This window comes from Mchenga conophoros, linkage group LG15, assembly GCF_057382185.1.
Source record: "Mchenga conophoros isolate Kocher_MC1m ecotype Shallow Benthic linkage group LG15, M_conophoros_male_GT1.1, whole genome shotgun sequence".
In the NCBI taxonomy this organism is placed as follows: Eukaryota; Metazoa; Chordata; class Actinopteri; order Cichliformes; family Cichlidae; genus Mchenga; species Mchenga conophoros.
Window position 1 is genome coordinate 22,816,839 of NC_140540.1, and position 14,870 is coordinate 22,831,708.

General features: G+C 40.7%; 1 protein-coding gene across 1 annotated transcript in view; it reads left to right on the forward strand.

Annotated features, from left to right (window-relative positions):
• galnt14 (UDP-N-acetyl-alpha-D-galactosamine:polypeptide N-acetylgalactosaminyltransferase 14 (GalNAc-T14)) overlaps window positions 1–14,870 on the forward strand; it is a 233,650-nt gene that overhangs the window by 160,365 nt on the left and 58,415 nt on the right. The window contains exons 6-7 of the mRNA XM_085248120.1: window positions 8,802–8,923; window positions 13,685–13,772. Coding sequence (XP_085104246.1) covers window positions 8,802–8,923; window positions 13,685–13,772 — 210 coding nt within the window. The remainder of the gene's footprint in view (window positions 1–8,801; window positions 8,924–13,684; window positions 13,773–14,870) is intronic.

The following is a 14,870-nucleotide window of genomic DNA, read 5'->3' on the forward strand; positions in this document are numbered from 1 at the left end:
GGCCCCCAGAACACAAGAGACCAAGGAAGACCAACAGAGGGACAGCCGCGCCACTGTCCCAAAAAGAGCTGAGGAGAGTCCCAAATGAGGGCTCACTCAACAGCCGCGGAGCAGAAGCCAGGGGGAGTTGCAGTGACGCACCCCTGAGCTCCGCCGGCAGCCAGCTGTGCCTGAGTGACCGAGCCCCAGGCCGAGAGGCCGGGGGCACCCCACCTCCGAAGTGGCCCGAGCGAGCCCCAGGCTCCAGGCCCCGATAAGCGGCCGCCAAGGAGTGAGCCGGTGTGTACCTGGATGCCCATCGCCAGACACAAAGAACCACCAACGCACCGATGTCTGAGGGAGTCCGCCACCGGCAGGGGAAGTGGTGGGGGGAGATAGGCCTCCAAACCTTGGAGGGCCTGAGATGTCCCCAGAGAGGTGGCGTCTGATACCCAACCTGACATATAGACACAGACATACAGGCACACACAGATACAAACATCCATTCCTACCCTCATGCTCTCATATGCACTTACTCCACACTCAACCAACGTGGAGACAGACATAAAGAGACGCTGTACACACAATCACACTCCCCAAGCGTACTCTACGAACCGGGTCTAGGTACCCTTGCCCCTGGAGGGGGGAACTGCACCCAGACCCAGGTGGTGTTACCCTTTTCCCTGCGGTGGGGAGAAGCAGACCGCCCCGACTCCGCAGCAGCAGGGAGGCCCCACATTCCAGACCCCAGTCGGACGGCCAACTCCTCCTCCTAGGACCCCCGCTCCAGCAGGCCGCAGAGAACGGGGGTGGGAGAAGACTCCAAACCTCCCTCCACCCGCTCATTGTAGTGTTGATGCATGTGTGTTCTAAGGTGCATTTAAAACCCAGGAGGGCATGGAGCTACCTGCCAGAGAGCAGCAGGTAAGCGCATAGCCCCTCCTGATAGCCCTCAATGTCTACGTGTATTTAAAATTGAGAGGTGGGCAACGACGCCAGGGGTGAGGTGTACACCCTGATGGTAATTTGGATTCCGTGTATCGTGCCCACCCCCAAGATCCTATATGTATGTGTAATGAGAGTGTGAATAATGTGAATGTCTAAGTTGTGGGATAAAATTGAGGCAGAGGCAGCCAGAAGGGAACAGAGGGGGGGGGGGGGGGGTAGCCTCCTCTGCACCCTGGTGACCCTACTTCAAGGCCCTGCATGTGTGGGTGGTTGTGGTGGAGCAGGAAGAGGGAGGCAGCTGGAGATGGGGAGGGAAGGAAGGGAGGGGCAAGTGACCCCTCCCTGGGGCCAGCTCCCCCGCTGACCCCAGTAGGCACCCCCATACTCCGCGACCCGCCAGGGAAAGGAGGCCCAGGCCCATCCGGACCGGGGCCCAGTGCAGCAGCGCCGCCCGGCCCCACAGAGCCCGGGACAGCCCACCCGACCCCACCACAGAGAAAACTGCACCCACCCCATCATCCACTCATCTTCCAGACTACATAAGACAATAGACAACCAGGCTGAGATATAAACATATTCTAATGATGCAAATCATTTTGATTTAATTTGGACAGACCATCTCCAAAAGTGGAAAGAATGTCATTAAAAGGTTAGAAAGGTCAGAATAATTTAGAGCTTTGTTTTAAGTGTTACTCCATTCCATAGAGAATAATTTTAAATAATTCAGAACAGTACAGATATTTAATTCCACCCGTGTGACCTTGAATGAATTGACTGTTTACAGTTTAGCCGATGCTCATTATTTTTAGAAGTAGAATAGTGATGCTAATTCTTCATGGCACAGATTGAACAAGGTGGCCAGAAAAAGGCTAGTCCATACTGCCATGATGGCATCACACAGTTGCTGCAGATTAGGTGGCTTCACGTCAATTATGCAAATCTCCCCTTCCACCACATCCCAAAAGTGCTCTATTGGATTGAAATCTGGTGACTGTGGAGGCCATTTGAGTACAGTCATCTTCCTGTCATGTTTAATAAACTAGTTTGAGATGATTTGAGCTTTGTGACATGGCACGTTATCCAGCTGGAAGAAGCCATTTGCAGATGGGTACACTAAGGTCATAAAGGGATCGACACAGTCAGCAACAATACTCTGCTGGGCTGTGTTGCAACAATTAAACAATCCTCAGTTGGTACTTAGAGGCCCAATATGTCCTAAGAGGTTGCCTACGCCTACAGGCTGTCTTTACAATGTCTACTTGCCTAAATGCATTGAGTTGCTAACATGTAACTGACTGATTAAACATCCATGTTAACAAGCAGATAAACAGCTGTGCCTAATAAAGTGATTTAAATGCAATGATTCATGGACACAAACTCATAATGAAAGAAATATGAAAATAATGTGTGTCATGACCAACGTCAGTCAGGATTCAGATGTCCTAAAGTCACAGATTGGCTTGTATTAGTTGCTCCTCCTATGATGTAAATGTTTGATGCAGTTTTAAATGAATACTAGTTTGTGATGTTATCTGACTAATAGCCAAAGAAAAGGATGAATTGTTTCTCAGTCAGAACCAAAGCTGTAATAATAAAATGATGGTAAAGGTAGATTAGAGGGCAGCCAGAAATTTCTCTGTAGTGATACACTGTTACAAAGATGTACAACTTATTGGGTGTTAGTAATTACAGCCACCATTTTATATACAGTATAATAACACTAATTGGATCATAGCAAGCACTTTGCAAAAGATGAAGGGGAGTTCAAATATAGTGTAAAATAACAACATGGTGCAATTAAATAGAGATCACAGACTAACACAAAGTTCATCCGTAGAGTTAGTGTGAAAAACAAAAAGTAATTTCTGGCTCTCGATGGTACATGGCTCCTTTTCCCCATTGTTATTGTTTGACAGTGATATTAGGGGTTTAAAAAAAGATATTTAAAGCCATTTTACAGTAATAATATTTCTAAATGGTGCCCACTGATGTTGGACCTTTACAGCAGAAGACAAATCCCTCTAGTGGAGCATCATCTGTGGAGTATTCTGATCAAGTCTTTGCTACAGCTTACTTTCAGTGCAGTTCCTCTGAAAAGTGATAGAAACATTTTCAGACATCTCATTGCTTCTGAAGATCAAATGGCAGCATTTTTTACAGGAACAAATTAAGGAAAAAACACTCAGAAACCACTTCTGACATGCTTGTTGTTGCCTCGGTGAGAGCAGCGCCGTTTGAACTCCGGTTACTGCACTAAAACGTCTGAAAATACGAGTCCCCTTTCCACTTCACTAATACCTCTCTCTGTGTTCTTCTTTCTCCCTTCTTTCTTCCTCTTGCTGGATGCTTTATTTCACCTCATATTTTAAATTTATCTCGCTTGGCTGTTCTGTTGCTTGCATTTTATAGTTTCCCTCTTTCTTTCTCACTCACCTCTCTGTCTCTCTCTATAACAACAGGAACACTTGTCCTACATGCTGTCACTGAAGGATTTCATTATAGCACAGTCATGCTGATCACACAATGACACACACACGCACACCCACACATAGACATCGGCAGGGTTCATCAGTTCAGCTAGTTAATAGTTTATGGCTTCAGGCTTTCTGACTTGATTGTCTTTTTAATGGCCATAAAAAACACACCAGCCTGATACTGTATGTCTTCTCTGACACACTCACACAAACACAGGTGGTTGTACGTGCACGTTTGTGAGAACACAGTGTTGGCATGTACCATTAATCCAAACATCAAGTTGTTTTAGAAAAAACTATATCTAAACAATGAAGCGCTTTAGTACTTGCCCTCAAAAGCTAACCCCCCAACTGTATGAATATCCTTGCTAGCTTCAAAAACACACTGTGAAATGTGTGAAAAGACCCGATTTATGTGTGTGCATTACAATCTAAATCTTTTTTTTTTCCATCTAGCATTTTGCCATGGTGCCTAACTAGATTTGAATTTTAAGAATCTTTCCCGTCGGACATTACCTAATACATGTTCCAGTCTGGAGACGTTCCAGACGTGAACTCTAATTTTCCCACCTAGCTTGATAAATTGTAAATTGATTTCCTTTATATGGAGTCTTTTTGCTCTGGTAATTTGGACAGCTCAAAGCAATTTCAGTGCATCTTTATCCTAGAATGCCAAATACTGTTGGTCTTGCATATATATATATATACAGTCCATTGGCACTGGCCCCTTGATGCACCTGCCATTGAAATATTGTATGCTGAAACACAAGGGCTCTCTTTTAAGATGCAACAAATCCCACAAATGGAAATAGGATGGGTAGCGATCAAGTTTGTTTCAAGTTTGCCAACCAGGAGACCACAGTTTGGAGCTTTATATTTGGCAAAACCCAAAGATATTCTAAGTAATTTTCCTTTTCAGTTGGTTTTCATTAGTGGTACAATTGATCATTCGTTTACTAAACACAAATTAACTCACTTACATGCTTGATAATTGGTTCAGTTTACTGCACTCTCAAGCCAGTGGTCTCAGAATAGAAAAAACAAAACAAAACAGTGGGCGTGTGACATTGTCATCATTGCCACCTGGCAGTAATGTTGACTGAAGCCGGGCTGTAAACATGCTGAATGCTGGACTGTGTGTCTGAGGTGCTGCATGAAAGTGCCATTTGTAATCAGACTATTGTTGATAGAGGATGAAGTTATTAAGATGAGATGCTCCAACCTGTACCTGTGGCATGGCTGCAGCCCAATCTGCAGCTGTTATTGCAGCCTAATGTCTGCCGCTACACTGCCAAGGTAGGACAGACCATGCTAGTTCAGGTACATATGCAGACAGACAATTCCTTCACCAGGATTTAGTCTAGATGTGTTTCCTTTTAACCACACTGGGTTGACATGTTCACTGGAGGCAACCACAGCTAGTGATCGTTGCAAAGCAGCAGCCTTTTAGATAACCAAATGTGGTTACATTTAAGAGGTAGAATCTTATTTAGTTAGGTTTAAAATTAAAATTGCCAAAAAAACAAAACTGTTTAGTCATTTCAGATGACCATAACTTCTTGGCTAAGTTTAGAAATACACTCTTGTCTGAAGGAAACCATTGGCGCTCACACTTTCATCATTTGGTGGTTTTAAACAAATGTGTATATGTTTATATCGTATATGTACATCAGATCAGCTGGCTATTGCATTTGTTATATCCCATGTTGCCAAGAGGGAAGTTGCAAATTGCCCTCTTGTGGACAAACTATGCAGTATCAACACCTATAAGGCTGTTTCTCCGATTTCTTTTTTACTTTTTGCATTTTTTATTCACGGTTATAAATCCTGATACTGATATATCAGTAAGTATATCAGTATCAGCAGGGCTGACATACTAGTCTGGCTTTAATACAGTGTATTTAACTGGAACCTCAGGATCTCTTTCAAAGTGCCCATATGGACAGACTTAAGAATGAGATCCACTTCTGCAGTACCTTGCTGACAGACACCTATTGTGTATCTGCAAGATGCCAGTGGCTCTGGCAGAAAGGTAGTGTTTGATGTCCTGAATAAGAACACGTTGTACTTTCATACACCAACTCTACACATACATTCATACACAAATGACACACGGGGCAGTTTCTGAAATTTTGTCTAAGGATACTTTAATATGAAAACTGCTGGTGGATGACCCCTTGAGTCACAGTTGCTATCGTGATCAACAATATTGACACCTTTCCAGCTTCACATTTTGGAAGGTATCTCGCCAGCAATTTTGGTAGTATTCTGAAACTGACACACCAACAACTACACCAATGTAAGCCATTCATGCAGCACAGAAAAGGGAGAGCAGGGTTTGAACTTCTCTCTAAAAGTGCCATCACTCACGCTTTTCATGTCTACAACCAAATACAACATAGTGAATTCTTTGTGAAGAGCATATGATTATCCTTTTTAATGACATGGGGCTTTTCATGATGCCATCAAGTGTGGCCATTCATAACAGCTAAACTGGACAGACAGCACTTTGTACTAACTAGTTCTTTTCAAGCATAATGCACTCTTTGGATCAATTGCCAGACAAAATGCTCTCACTTCTTACAACTCTAATGGATCCACTCAAGCGTAGAAGTCCAATAGCACACAACAATGTCCATTTGTACAATAGTGAAGACACATTAACAAAGACATTATGCATTTTCTTATCTGATATTAATCTGTTAAGATGTTAACCTTCAAACAGCCCTTTAAAGTTTCAAAGCCTGGCCAAAATGTCCTCACTACACTGGCTTCAAATAAAAGGTGTCTACACAAACACAGACCCACATCTGATAGGTGGAGACAGTTAAGAGTTATCGGTGTAGATTAACACTCTCCTCTGTACAAAGTCAGCCCACCATGCACTGTGTGTGTGTGTGAGTGTGTGTGTGTATCTAAGTAAACGGGCGTCCACTTCTGTCAGTGCAGATGTGTGTGTGTGTGTGTGTGTGTGTGTGTGTGTATCTAAGTAAATGGGCGTCCACTTCTGTCAGTGCAGATGTGTGTGTGTGTGTGTGTGTGTGTGTGTGTGTGTGTGTGTGTGTGTGTGTATCTAAGTAAATGGGCGTCCACTTCTGTCAGTGCAGATATGTGTGTGTGTGTGTGGGTGTGTGTGTGTGTCCCTGCTTGTATGTGAGTCCAGTTTATGTGTCTGGGTACGTGTGTGTGTGTGTGTGTGTGTGTCCATCCATCCAGAAAATAAAGCCTTATTGAGGATGAAATGGGATTTTTAATTGGCTGAGCCTCGGCCTAACGGCGCCGCGTGAAACTTCACGGCCCTTTGTACAATGTCACCGACACACACACACACACACACATTCACAATGGGCCCCAGCACTATCACGATAACACACATACAACAATGCAGACTCCTCTGTGGGCATGTACCGCACACATATTCAACAGTGCACGCACTCACACACACATTACGTCTCCGTGTCAGGGAGTATCGATTAGACCATTTAGTCCAAATAGAGGGGAACACTGGACCCCGTCAGGGAGACCTCCTTAACAGGCTCATTTACACACAAACACACACACTCTGTGTGTGTCTGTCTTTGTCTTACTAAAACACAACTGCAGTTAACTGACGCACACATTTGGCCTTTTGCTCCACTCCCTTCTTTGCTTTTCTCTCCCACTTGTTTAAAAATGGATACGCAAACCTGTTCTCCAACACACACACATACAGACACACAAATGCAGAGAGTGATGCGCCTGTTAAAAGGTTGTGTCCATGTCTGACAGGCCCTCTAAGAGCACTGCATTGATTTTCCCCTCTGCTGACTGACTGCGAGAGCAAGTGAAAGAAAGTGAAAGCAAGAAATGTGGTGTCAATAAATGGAGCAAGGCACTAATACATCCAAGGTTACGGGTTCCATTCTCACCAGTGCCTGAAATATTCTTTGTCTTGTTCTTCTGCTGCTGTGGGGCCTTTTCGATGAAAGTCTTCGTGTATATTTATAGCGAGCGGATGGAGGATGTGTGTGTTTAACTGATAGTCACAGCTTGTGAGCATGAAACTTGAGTATATACTGTCTTATCCGATCTGCCGCCCTGAAAAGAATCAATTTCAGACGGCAACGGATTTCAATTTAGCAAAGAAAAGCTGGGAGGGCTTTAAGTTCAATATCGACGGTATCCAAGTGAACACTGTACACAACATTTCAATGTTAAAGTGTGTATGAGACTGTAAATGGGACTGAGAAAGGTGCAGTAAATCGACACTATCAGTACCATTTGTGCTCGCTGTAATTATGGCTGTTTCTTAATTGTGATTGGATGATTAAATGTTGTTACGTTGTTTACAAATTTAGATCTGTTGTTTACAGAAGACTGAAATTAACCAAAAGTCTTTTGAGTTGGCACAACAACACCATGTTGAACTGATGATTGTATCATACTGTAGTCGTTTTTTCAGCGTTATGAATCATATTTCACAATTTCACAAACACCGTAATTGTTTTGTTTATTTAGTTGTATTTTTATCAATAGTTATCTTTTTCCTTTGTTTTTTTTTTTTTTTTTTCCCAAAAGTTTTGGATTTTTTTGTTAATCAATGCAAATGTTGTTCCACTCCACAACATTTTTAGTTTTTTTTTTTATGGAGTAACTGCATCACTTTATGTAAAGCTACCAGCAATATGTAATTACTTCATATAATCAACAATTTCAATATTAAGGAGATGCTTTAATAATATTAATGATGCAATAGTAAATCTAAAAGTGGCATTAAACATATTGAATATAGTTACTTTAAGTACAACTCAAAATTATGTTGAAAATCTTGTACAGCACCACTTTCATGTAATAAATCTGTATCTCTATGACAGTTTTATACATTTATTTTACCCCCACCCACCCTGTACCGGGTACCTTGTATGGTTAAAGCTTTATTACAGAAAAGATACAGTGTTTTCCAAACCTTATTTTAAAAGCTAAAGCATGAATGACAAATTAAAATCAAACCTGTTGGTTCTGTTTATGCACAGGGACACATTGTCTTAATGTGCTTATCAGTGGGTGATTCAGTGAAATGGTTTTCAGTGCAAAAATAATTATAGATCTGGATTATATGCATTTTTCAAAAGACCCTTCTATTAAATGTCTTCTCTATTCAGTTCATTTTGTATTTATTTATTTATTTTAAAAAAACATGTTGGTGCAATTGCATTGTCCTTTATTATATATCCATCAGCCACAACATTTAAACTGCTGGCCTAAGTTTGTCAGTGATATTTAAAAGTGCAGTGTGAATAACAATTGTTAATTAGGTCTTGTGTAATAAAAGTTATAATTTTAAATAGATGTGGTTAATATTTTGAAGGTTTTGCATGAACAGGAATGAGATTAAACTGTCTTTCTATTTGTCTGCTTAAGGTCTCATCAGGTCCAGAGTGCGGGGGACGGACGCTGCAAGAGCCAAAGTGCTGACCTTCCTGGACAGCCACTGTGAGGTCAACAAAGACTGGCTGCCACCCCTCCTGCAAAGGATCAAAGAGGTGTAACTGCATGTTCATTTATAAACCCTAATGCAACAAAGTATATGTGAGTCTGAAAGCTTCTCTATCAAATTACAACCCTCTCATGTTCCAGATGTGTCTATATATACACACAAATATATGTGAGTCACGAGGCATAATGACCAAGGCCAATCTGCAAATATGGCATGCTTTACTACTCAACGAAAAGCCTCTGCGTGATGACTCCAGTGGTCGAAGTGAAATCGTGCCATTAAAGAAAATAGATGCCGGTCTGATTGCCTCTCATTAAGAAATAAGTGCGGTACTCTCTTCTTCACCCCTCTTACTCTCCCGTCTGCTGTCCTCTGCTTGTGTCTGCTCTTCTTGTCTTCCCCATCCAATCTCTCATCACCTTGTTTTGCCTCCTCTCACCACCTCTTCTCCGCTCCCTTTTGTCCTGTCACATCTCTCTTCCTTTCTTCCCTTTTTCCGTCTCTCGTCTCCTTTACTTTTACTTACTCTTCGGTACCATTGCACCTTTTCTTTTCCATTTTCATCTCCTCTCCTGTTTTCACCTCTTATCCAACAATTTTGGTTATCGCACTCTGTTCTACTTTCCCCACCTCATGTCTTCCTCCCTGTGCTACTGCCATTACTCTCACACCTTTGCTTTTCTTCCTTTTCTCTTTACATCTCCTCGTAATTTTCCCCCTCCTTTCTCTGGCCTCCTCTCAGCTTCTTTCTGGCCTCTTGAAACGTCCACTTTTCTTTTCTATCCCCATCTCTTTTCCTCTCTCGTTTCTCTGCTCTCTTGAAATCTCCCTATCCACTTCCTCTTGCATCCTTTTCTATCCTACCCTGGCTTTACACATACCATCACCTTCCTTTGATTTGCTTTACGACGTTACATGGCCTTTCTCATCTCCTTCCCTGTCCATGTGCCTCGCATACTCTCTTCTCCAGTTCATTTTAATTTTAACACCTGTCTTGAACTTCTCCAATTCATCAAGTCAACAGTTGTTTGCCTGCTATTAAAGACCTTTGATCTCAATCTGCAGAGAAGCGATCAATAAATCCACCAGAGAGTCTGATCTGTTTCTGCTGCTGTACCATCACCATCCATATTTATACTCGTGGTTTATTCGTGTGTGTGTTTGTGTGTGTGCGCCTGTGTGTGTTCAAGCACAAAAGTGATCTGTCACTGTCTATGTAGTCACTCTATAGTCGTATATTTAGATTTAAATGTATGAGGTATTGATCCGATTAACACACACGCGTAGTCAAAACTCCAGGCTACCGTAAAATCACATTCCCCGCAAAATAATTGTCTGTCTTATTGATATAGAGAGCTAAAGTCTTGTCCAAATTTCAGGTTATCTGCTTTTCTGTATTTCACATCTGATCAATTTTATCATATATTTTGATTTTGTTCTCTTTTAGTTGTTGTCAAGCTTTTTCTGTTTTGCCAAAAAAGCCTTTTTTTGAATACTTTACTGTTTGATGCTAACAAATCATTTTGTGTCAAATAAATGATTTATTGTAATTCCATTGTCAGGGAAGTAATTGAGAAATAATACATGCAAATATGCATCTTCTCATTTGAATAAATAGAAATTTCCCAGCTTTTTACCACTGATTGAATCTAGAGAGTATTTACTCAGCCCCATGTCTATCACATTACCGCTTTTGCTTTTGTCTTTCAGCACCAAGGCAACAATTTATTGTAATTGTTCACCAGTTAACAGTAATATTTTCAGAGCATGTCAACATAAAAGGATCCTGGTTGTGTTTAGCAACATTGCTCATTTGTTGCTATATGTGCATATGCAATCAAAGAGAGCTGCAAAACAAAAGCGATAATCACAATGAACGGCCAAACATGTAGTGAATATGTTGATGGTTTCATTAGTATTTCCAGTCATTTCCTAAGAAATGACTGGAAATGAAATAGGACAGTGACAGGGCTATTTAGGCACTATGGACGCTCAGTGAACATCACCTATAAACCTCACTCCTAAATGAAGGAAAAGAAAACAGAATAATTGTTTACATGAAGAGCAATGAACAAAATTAACACTAGCACTCCCTGCATGCACTGTTGGATTTAAAAAATGATTTGAAAGATGGTATTAGTGATTAAAAATATATAAAGAATTGCATTAAAGCCTAGAGTGCTTGTTGTTTTGGAATAATGGGTTTTCTGAAGGGACAATTTAGATGATAATTTTGTCAATAGTCAAACGTCTGCCTCGACACAACTTCCTTGCATGCTTGCATAAAATACTCAAGGACGACTATGTAAAACAGGTCATTTATTAAAATTCAATATTCATTTATAAAATCATTTATAATTCATTTATACATTTATTCATTTGTAAAATTCAATAAATGTTTGAAAGTTGCACTTTAAAAACAAGAGTCCAAAACCATAAAAGAAGCAGATTGCTTTGGGGTCAGATTCCTCTCAACTTACTCATCAAATATTCTCATTTCTATTCAGGTGAAGGGAAAAAAAAAAGAAATGGCTAAAATTAAGAAAATGCTCCAGAGTGATTTGAAAATAACAGTTATCCGGTTACGACAGTAATGTCGTGATGCTTCACCCTGAGTGCTGCACAGTGTCATTACCCTAACAGCTATTAAAGCAGACAGAGTGCTTTGTAATGTGGCTGAAGCTGTAGAAGGATGCAGCTTGCGTCCCCTTGCACTGACCCTGCAGCTAATGGTCCAGAACCGCTCCACCTGCTCTGTAATATCACTGGCTGAAGATGCATCCAGCCGTTTGACCAAACTAATAGAGGGACACTTCATGATTTAAAAGGGAGTGCAAGTCTGGCAGCGCCAGTGTGTGTGGGTGTGTGCAAGTGAGATTTTGTACCTTTTATCCTTGTAAAGAGCAAATGGCACCATCAAGGAAAAAATATGAGGAAAATCAAGTGCAGCCATTTTTGCCAGTTTTCACTTTAAAAGGATTTAGGACTCTGTTTAAGGGTTAAGGAGGCAATAACTAAACTAAATCCATGAGTATCTTATGGCCTTATGGACGATTACACAGGGTTGAGGGATACGGGAATTTTTGTTGGTGCTTGATATTATCCCATTTTTTACAGTCTCATCAACCAGTCACAAATATCAAGCATTACATTTTTAATGGCTTTAAATGTTCACTTAAAAAGTTAGAAATGCTTTACACGCTAACCTCTTTCCCCGCATCCTGTCTGCATGATTTAAGCTTATAAATTTGCTCATTTCCAACACAGAAATGAAATCTATCTATAGGATTAGTGGCTCCACTGGGACATGAGTCGAGGTCTATCAGCAAGCTTAGTAGAAAACTGCCAGCTGGATTTCATGAAAGTTGGTAGAGGTGAATTACAAGAAACACCAGAAAAATAGAGGAAAAAAAGGTTTGGTGCATTTCCAGACCACTTTGTTTAAAAGTGGAAAATAGTTCATTGATGGAGGATGTGCTTTCCAAATGTTTTTTAAAAATTATTGTTGCGCTACACTGAGGATCTTATTCTCTGAACCACATGAACCAAACTGTAGAGTTGAGTGGGCAGCTGCTTGGTTGTTACTTCAGAAAAGTCTCAAAAGTGCCATAAACCAGAAAATCACTGTAATAAAGTGGCGTGCAGAGCACAAGAAATACAAATTACAGTGGCTGAAAAGTCAAGCAAATGAAGCCAAGATTCAGTTTCTTAAATAACCACTTGGGGTTGGCTTAAACACAAAGGGTCAGCTTTAGAGCAGAAATACATTGTCTTACAACCAAAATCTCTCTGGTTTTGATCTCTCTGGTTATTTTCTTCCTTCTGACAGCCCTGTGAAGGAGGAGTTTTATATTACTTACCTTAAAGTTAAGGATTTGGTTGATTTAAAAGACTAGTAGGTATGAACACAAGGGGCATGCTGAACTCTAGCCAGGTAGTAAATTAGCTCTCCCCATCTCTAATCAAAAAGTATCTTTGTCTGTGTCTCTACTCCAATATGGTCGCATCCACCAAAATAAACAGAAAAAAAAAAAAGATTTGCAAGCCAATAATTAAAAACATGTATTAGTAATATCAGTCTTTTATATAGCACAGTCAATGTCATGCTCTAAATATGCACTGTGCTCAAACATCACTTGACAAAAAATTATGCAGCCAGCTTTGCTGTTGTAGTAAGACGAAGACAAAGCTTTCCATCAGGATAGCTAGGTGTCAGACCTTTCTTTATTCGTCAATTCCAATATAGCCCTAACACAAATGAAATGAAATACCAGAGCCCGTATTGAACTTCGCAAACTAAAATATTGAATTCTACACAGCCTACACAGTTTACCTCCAGTAACCTATTGATGTGTTACTCATTTTCTCTGCTGCTTCTTAATAAATTGTGTTGTCACCTAAAAGCATTTTCTGTATCTCTTCATTTCATGTGGCTCAGTGGTCTGACATTAATGACAGAGAAGGGAATAAAGTAGCACTGAATTAAAGTCAACAGAGGTAGTGGTCAATCTCACCTTGCTACATTTGCTGTCTGCATGATTGTTGCTGAATGACTGAAATTCCCTTTCGGAGAAGTGCAGTATAATGACCTTGGAGTTTACAGTCTGTTTCACACACAGATGAACACACTGGACTGAGCGCCTCATTTATTCGAACAGAATTTGGTGATGAAAGCAGAAACACATTCACTTCTTTCTCTTTTTCTTCCTTGGTAGCTTGTTTTATTTCCCTTGCATTACACTTTTTAAAAAATTAATCTGAAGCCCTAATTAAGCATAAATGTGTGTGGTTCTTTTTGTGTCTCCAGGACCCGTCTCGAGTGGTTAGCCCAGTCATCGACATCATCAACATGGATACGTTTGCTTATGTGGCAGCCTCTGCCGATCTCCGTGGAGGTACACAACCACTTTCTTCCATCTACACTCAGAAACAAACGTCTCTGAGGCACCTTTGGGTTGTGTTTTGATGACAGAGAGAAACCCCTTTGGGTTTCTGACTTATGAGGTGGCCCTTGATGATAAGTTTGTGATGAGTTCATGAACCTGTTCTCTCTGGCTGCTGTGAACATTAAATGCTTTGAGATATTTTTTTTCCTACTTCTTCTTCTTCTAGCAGTGACTCTTATTCGCTCATATTGGACCCCTCGAGAATAGTTGCTGTCCTTGAATCATCTTATCTTTGAAATGTGCACTAAAGTCCCTCAACCGTGTGTCCTTGAATATTCAGATTTTGTTAGAGTTGCCCTTTTTTTCTGCCCAGTTTCTACAGATAAGTGCTGATGTCTTGGTTTTAAACTGTGCAGCGAGTGCACCAACTTTCTTTCCATCATTGTAAAGGGAACTAGAGACTGTAGGTTTATGTTCTCAAATTTAATTGTTTATTTTTAAGAAATAAACTACAACAGTCTTAAGGTCTCATATGTCTCAAATGCTGTTTGATGTTGAAAAAGCAGAGGCATGAATCTAAATATATTTCCAAATAAAAGAACGAAACGCCTTTTATTATTATTTATCATAGTTTTGTCTTTCTGTTAATAATTCTTCTAAGACAAAAAAGGCTAGCAGGTGGAATTTTGCATATTTAGTTACTCTCAGAAAATGTCCCCCAATCACATCCCCAACTTTTCAATTGTTTGATTAATTGACTACAGCATGGCATTCAGCTGTGGACTGCAGATGTTCACTTACCTATATAACACAAACTCTGTGAAAAACATGGAGTTTCAGAGAACTGTGATGGTCAAAAAGACTTAGGACACAGCACTAATCCAACACAAGAATCAGTTTGCATGCAAGCTGTGAAAGAATGATCACATCTTCATATTTTGTATCCAAGGATCCCAACCTTCTTGTAATTTTAAAGTGGTCTTTAAAGCAATTGGTCTCCAGGCTTTCTGAAGGACTTTTAAAGTGTTTCTTTGCATATTGACTGCTTTGTCACTCATCTTCAGTCCAGTCCAGTCGCTTTACCTGACTGTTTCCAGTGTATTTTTA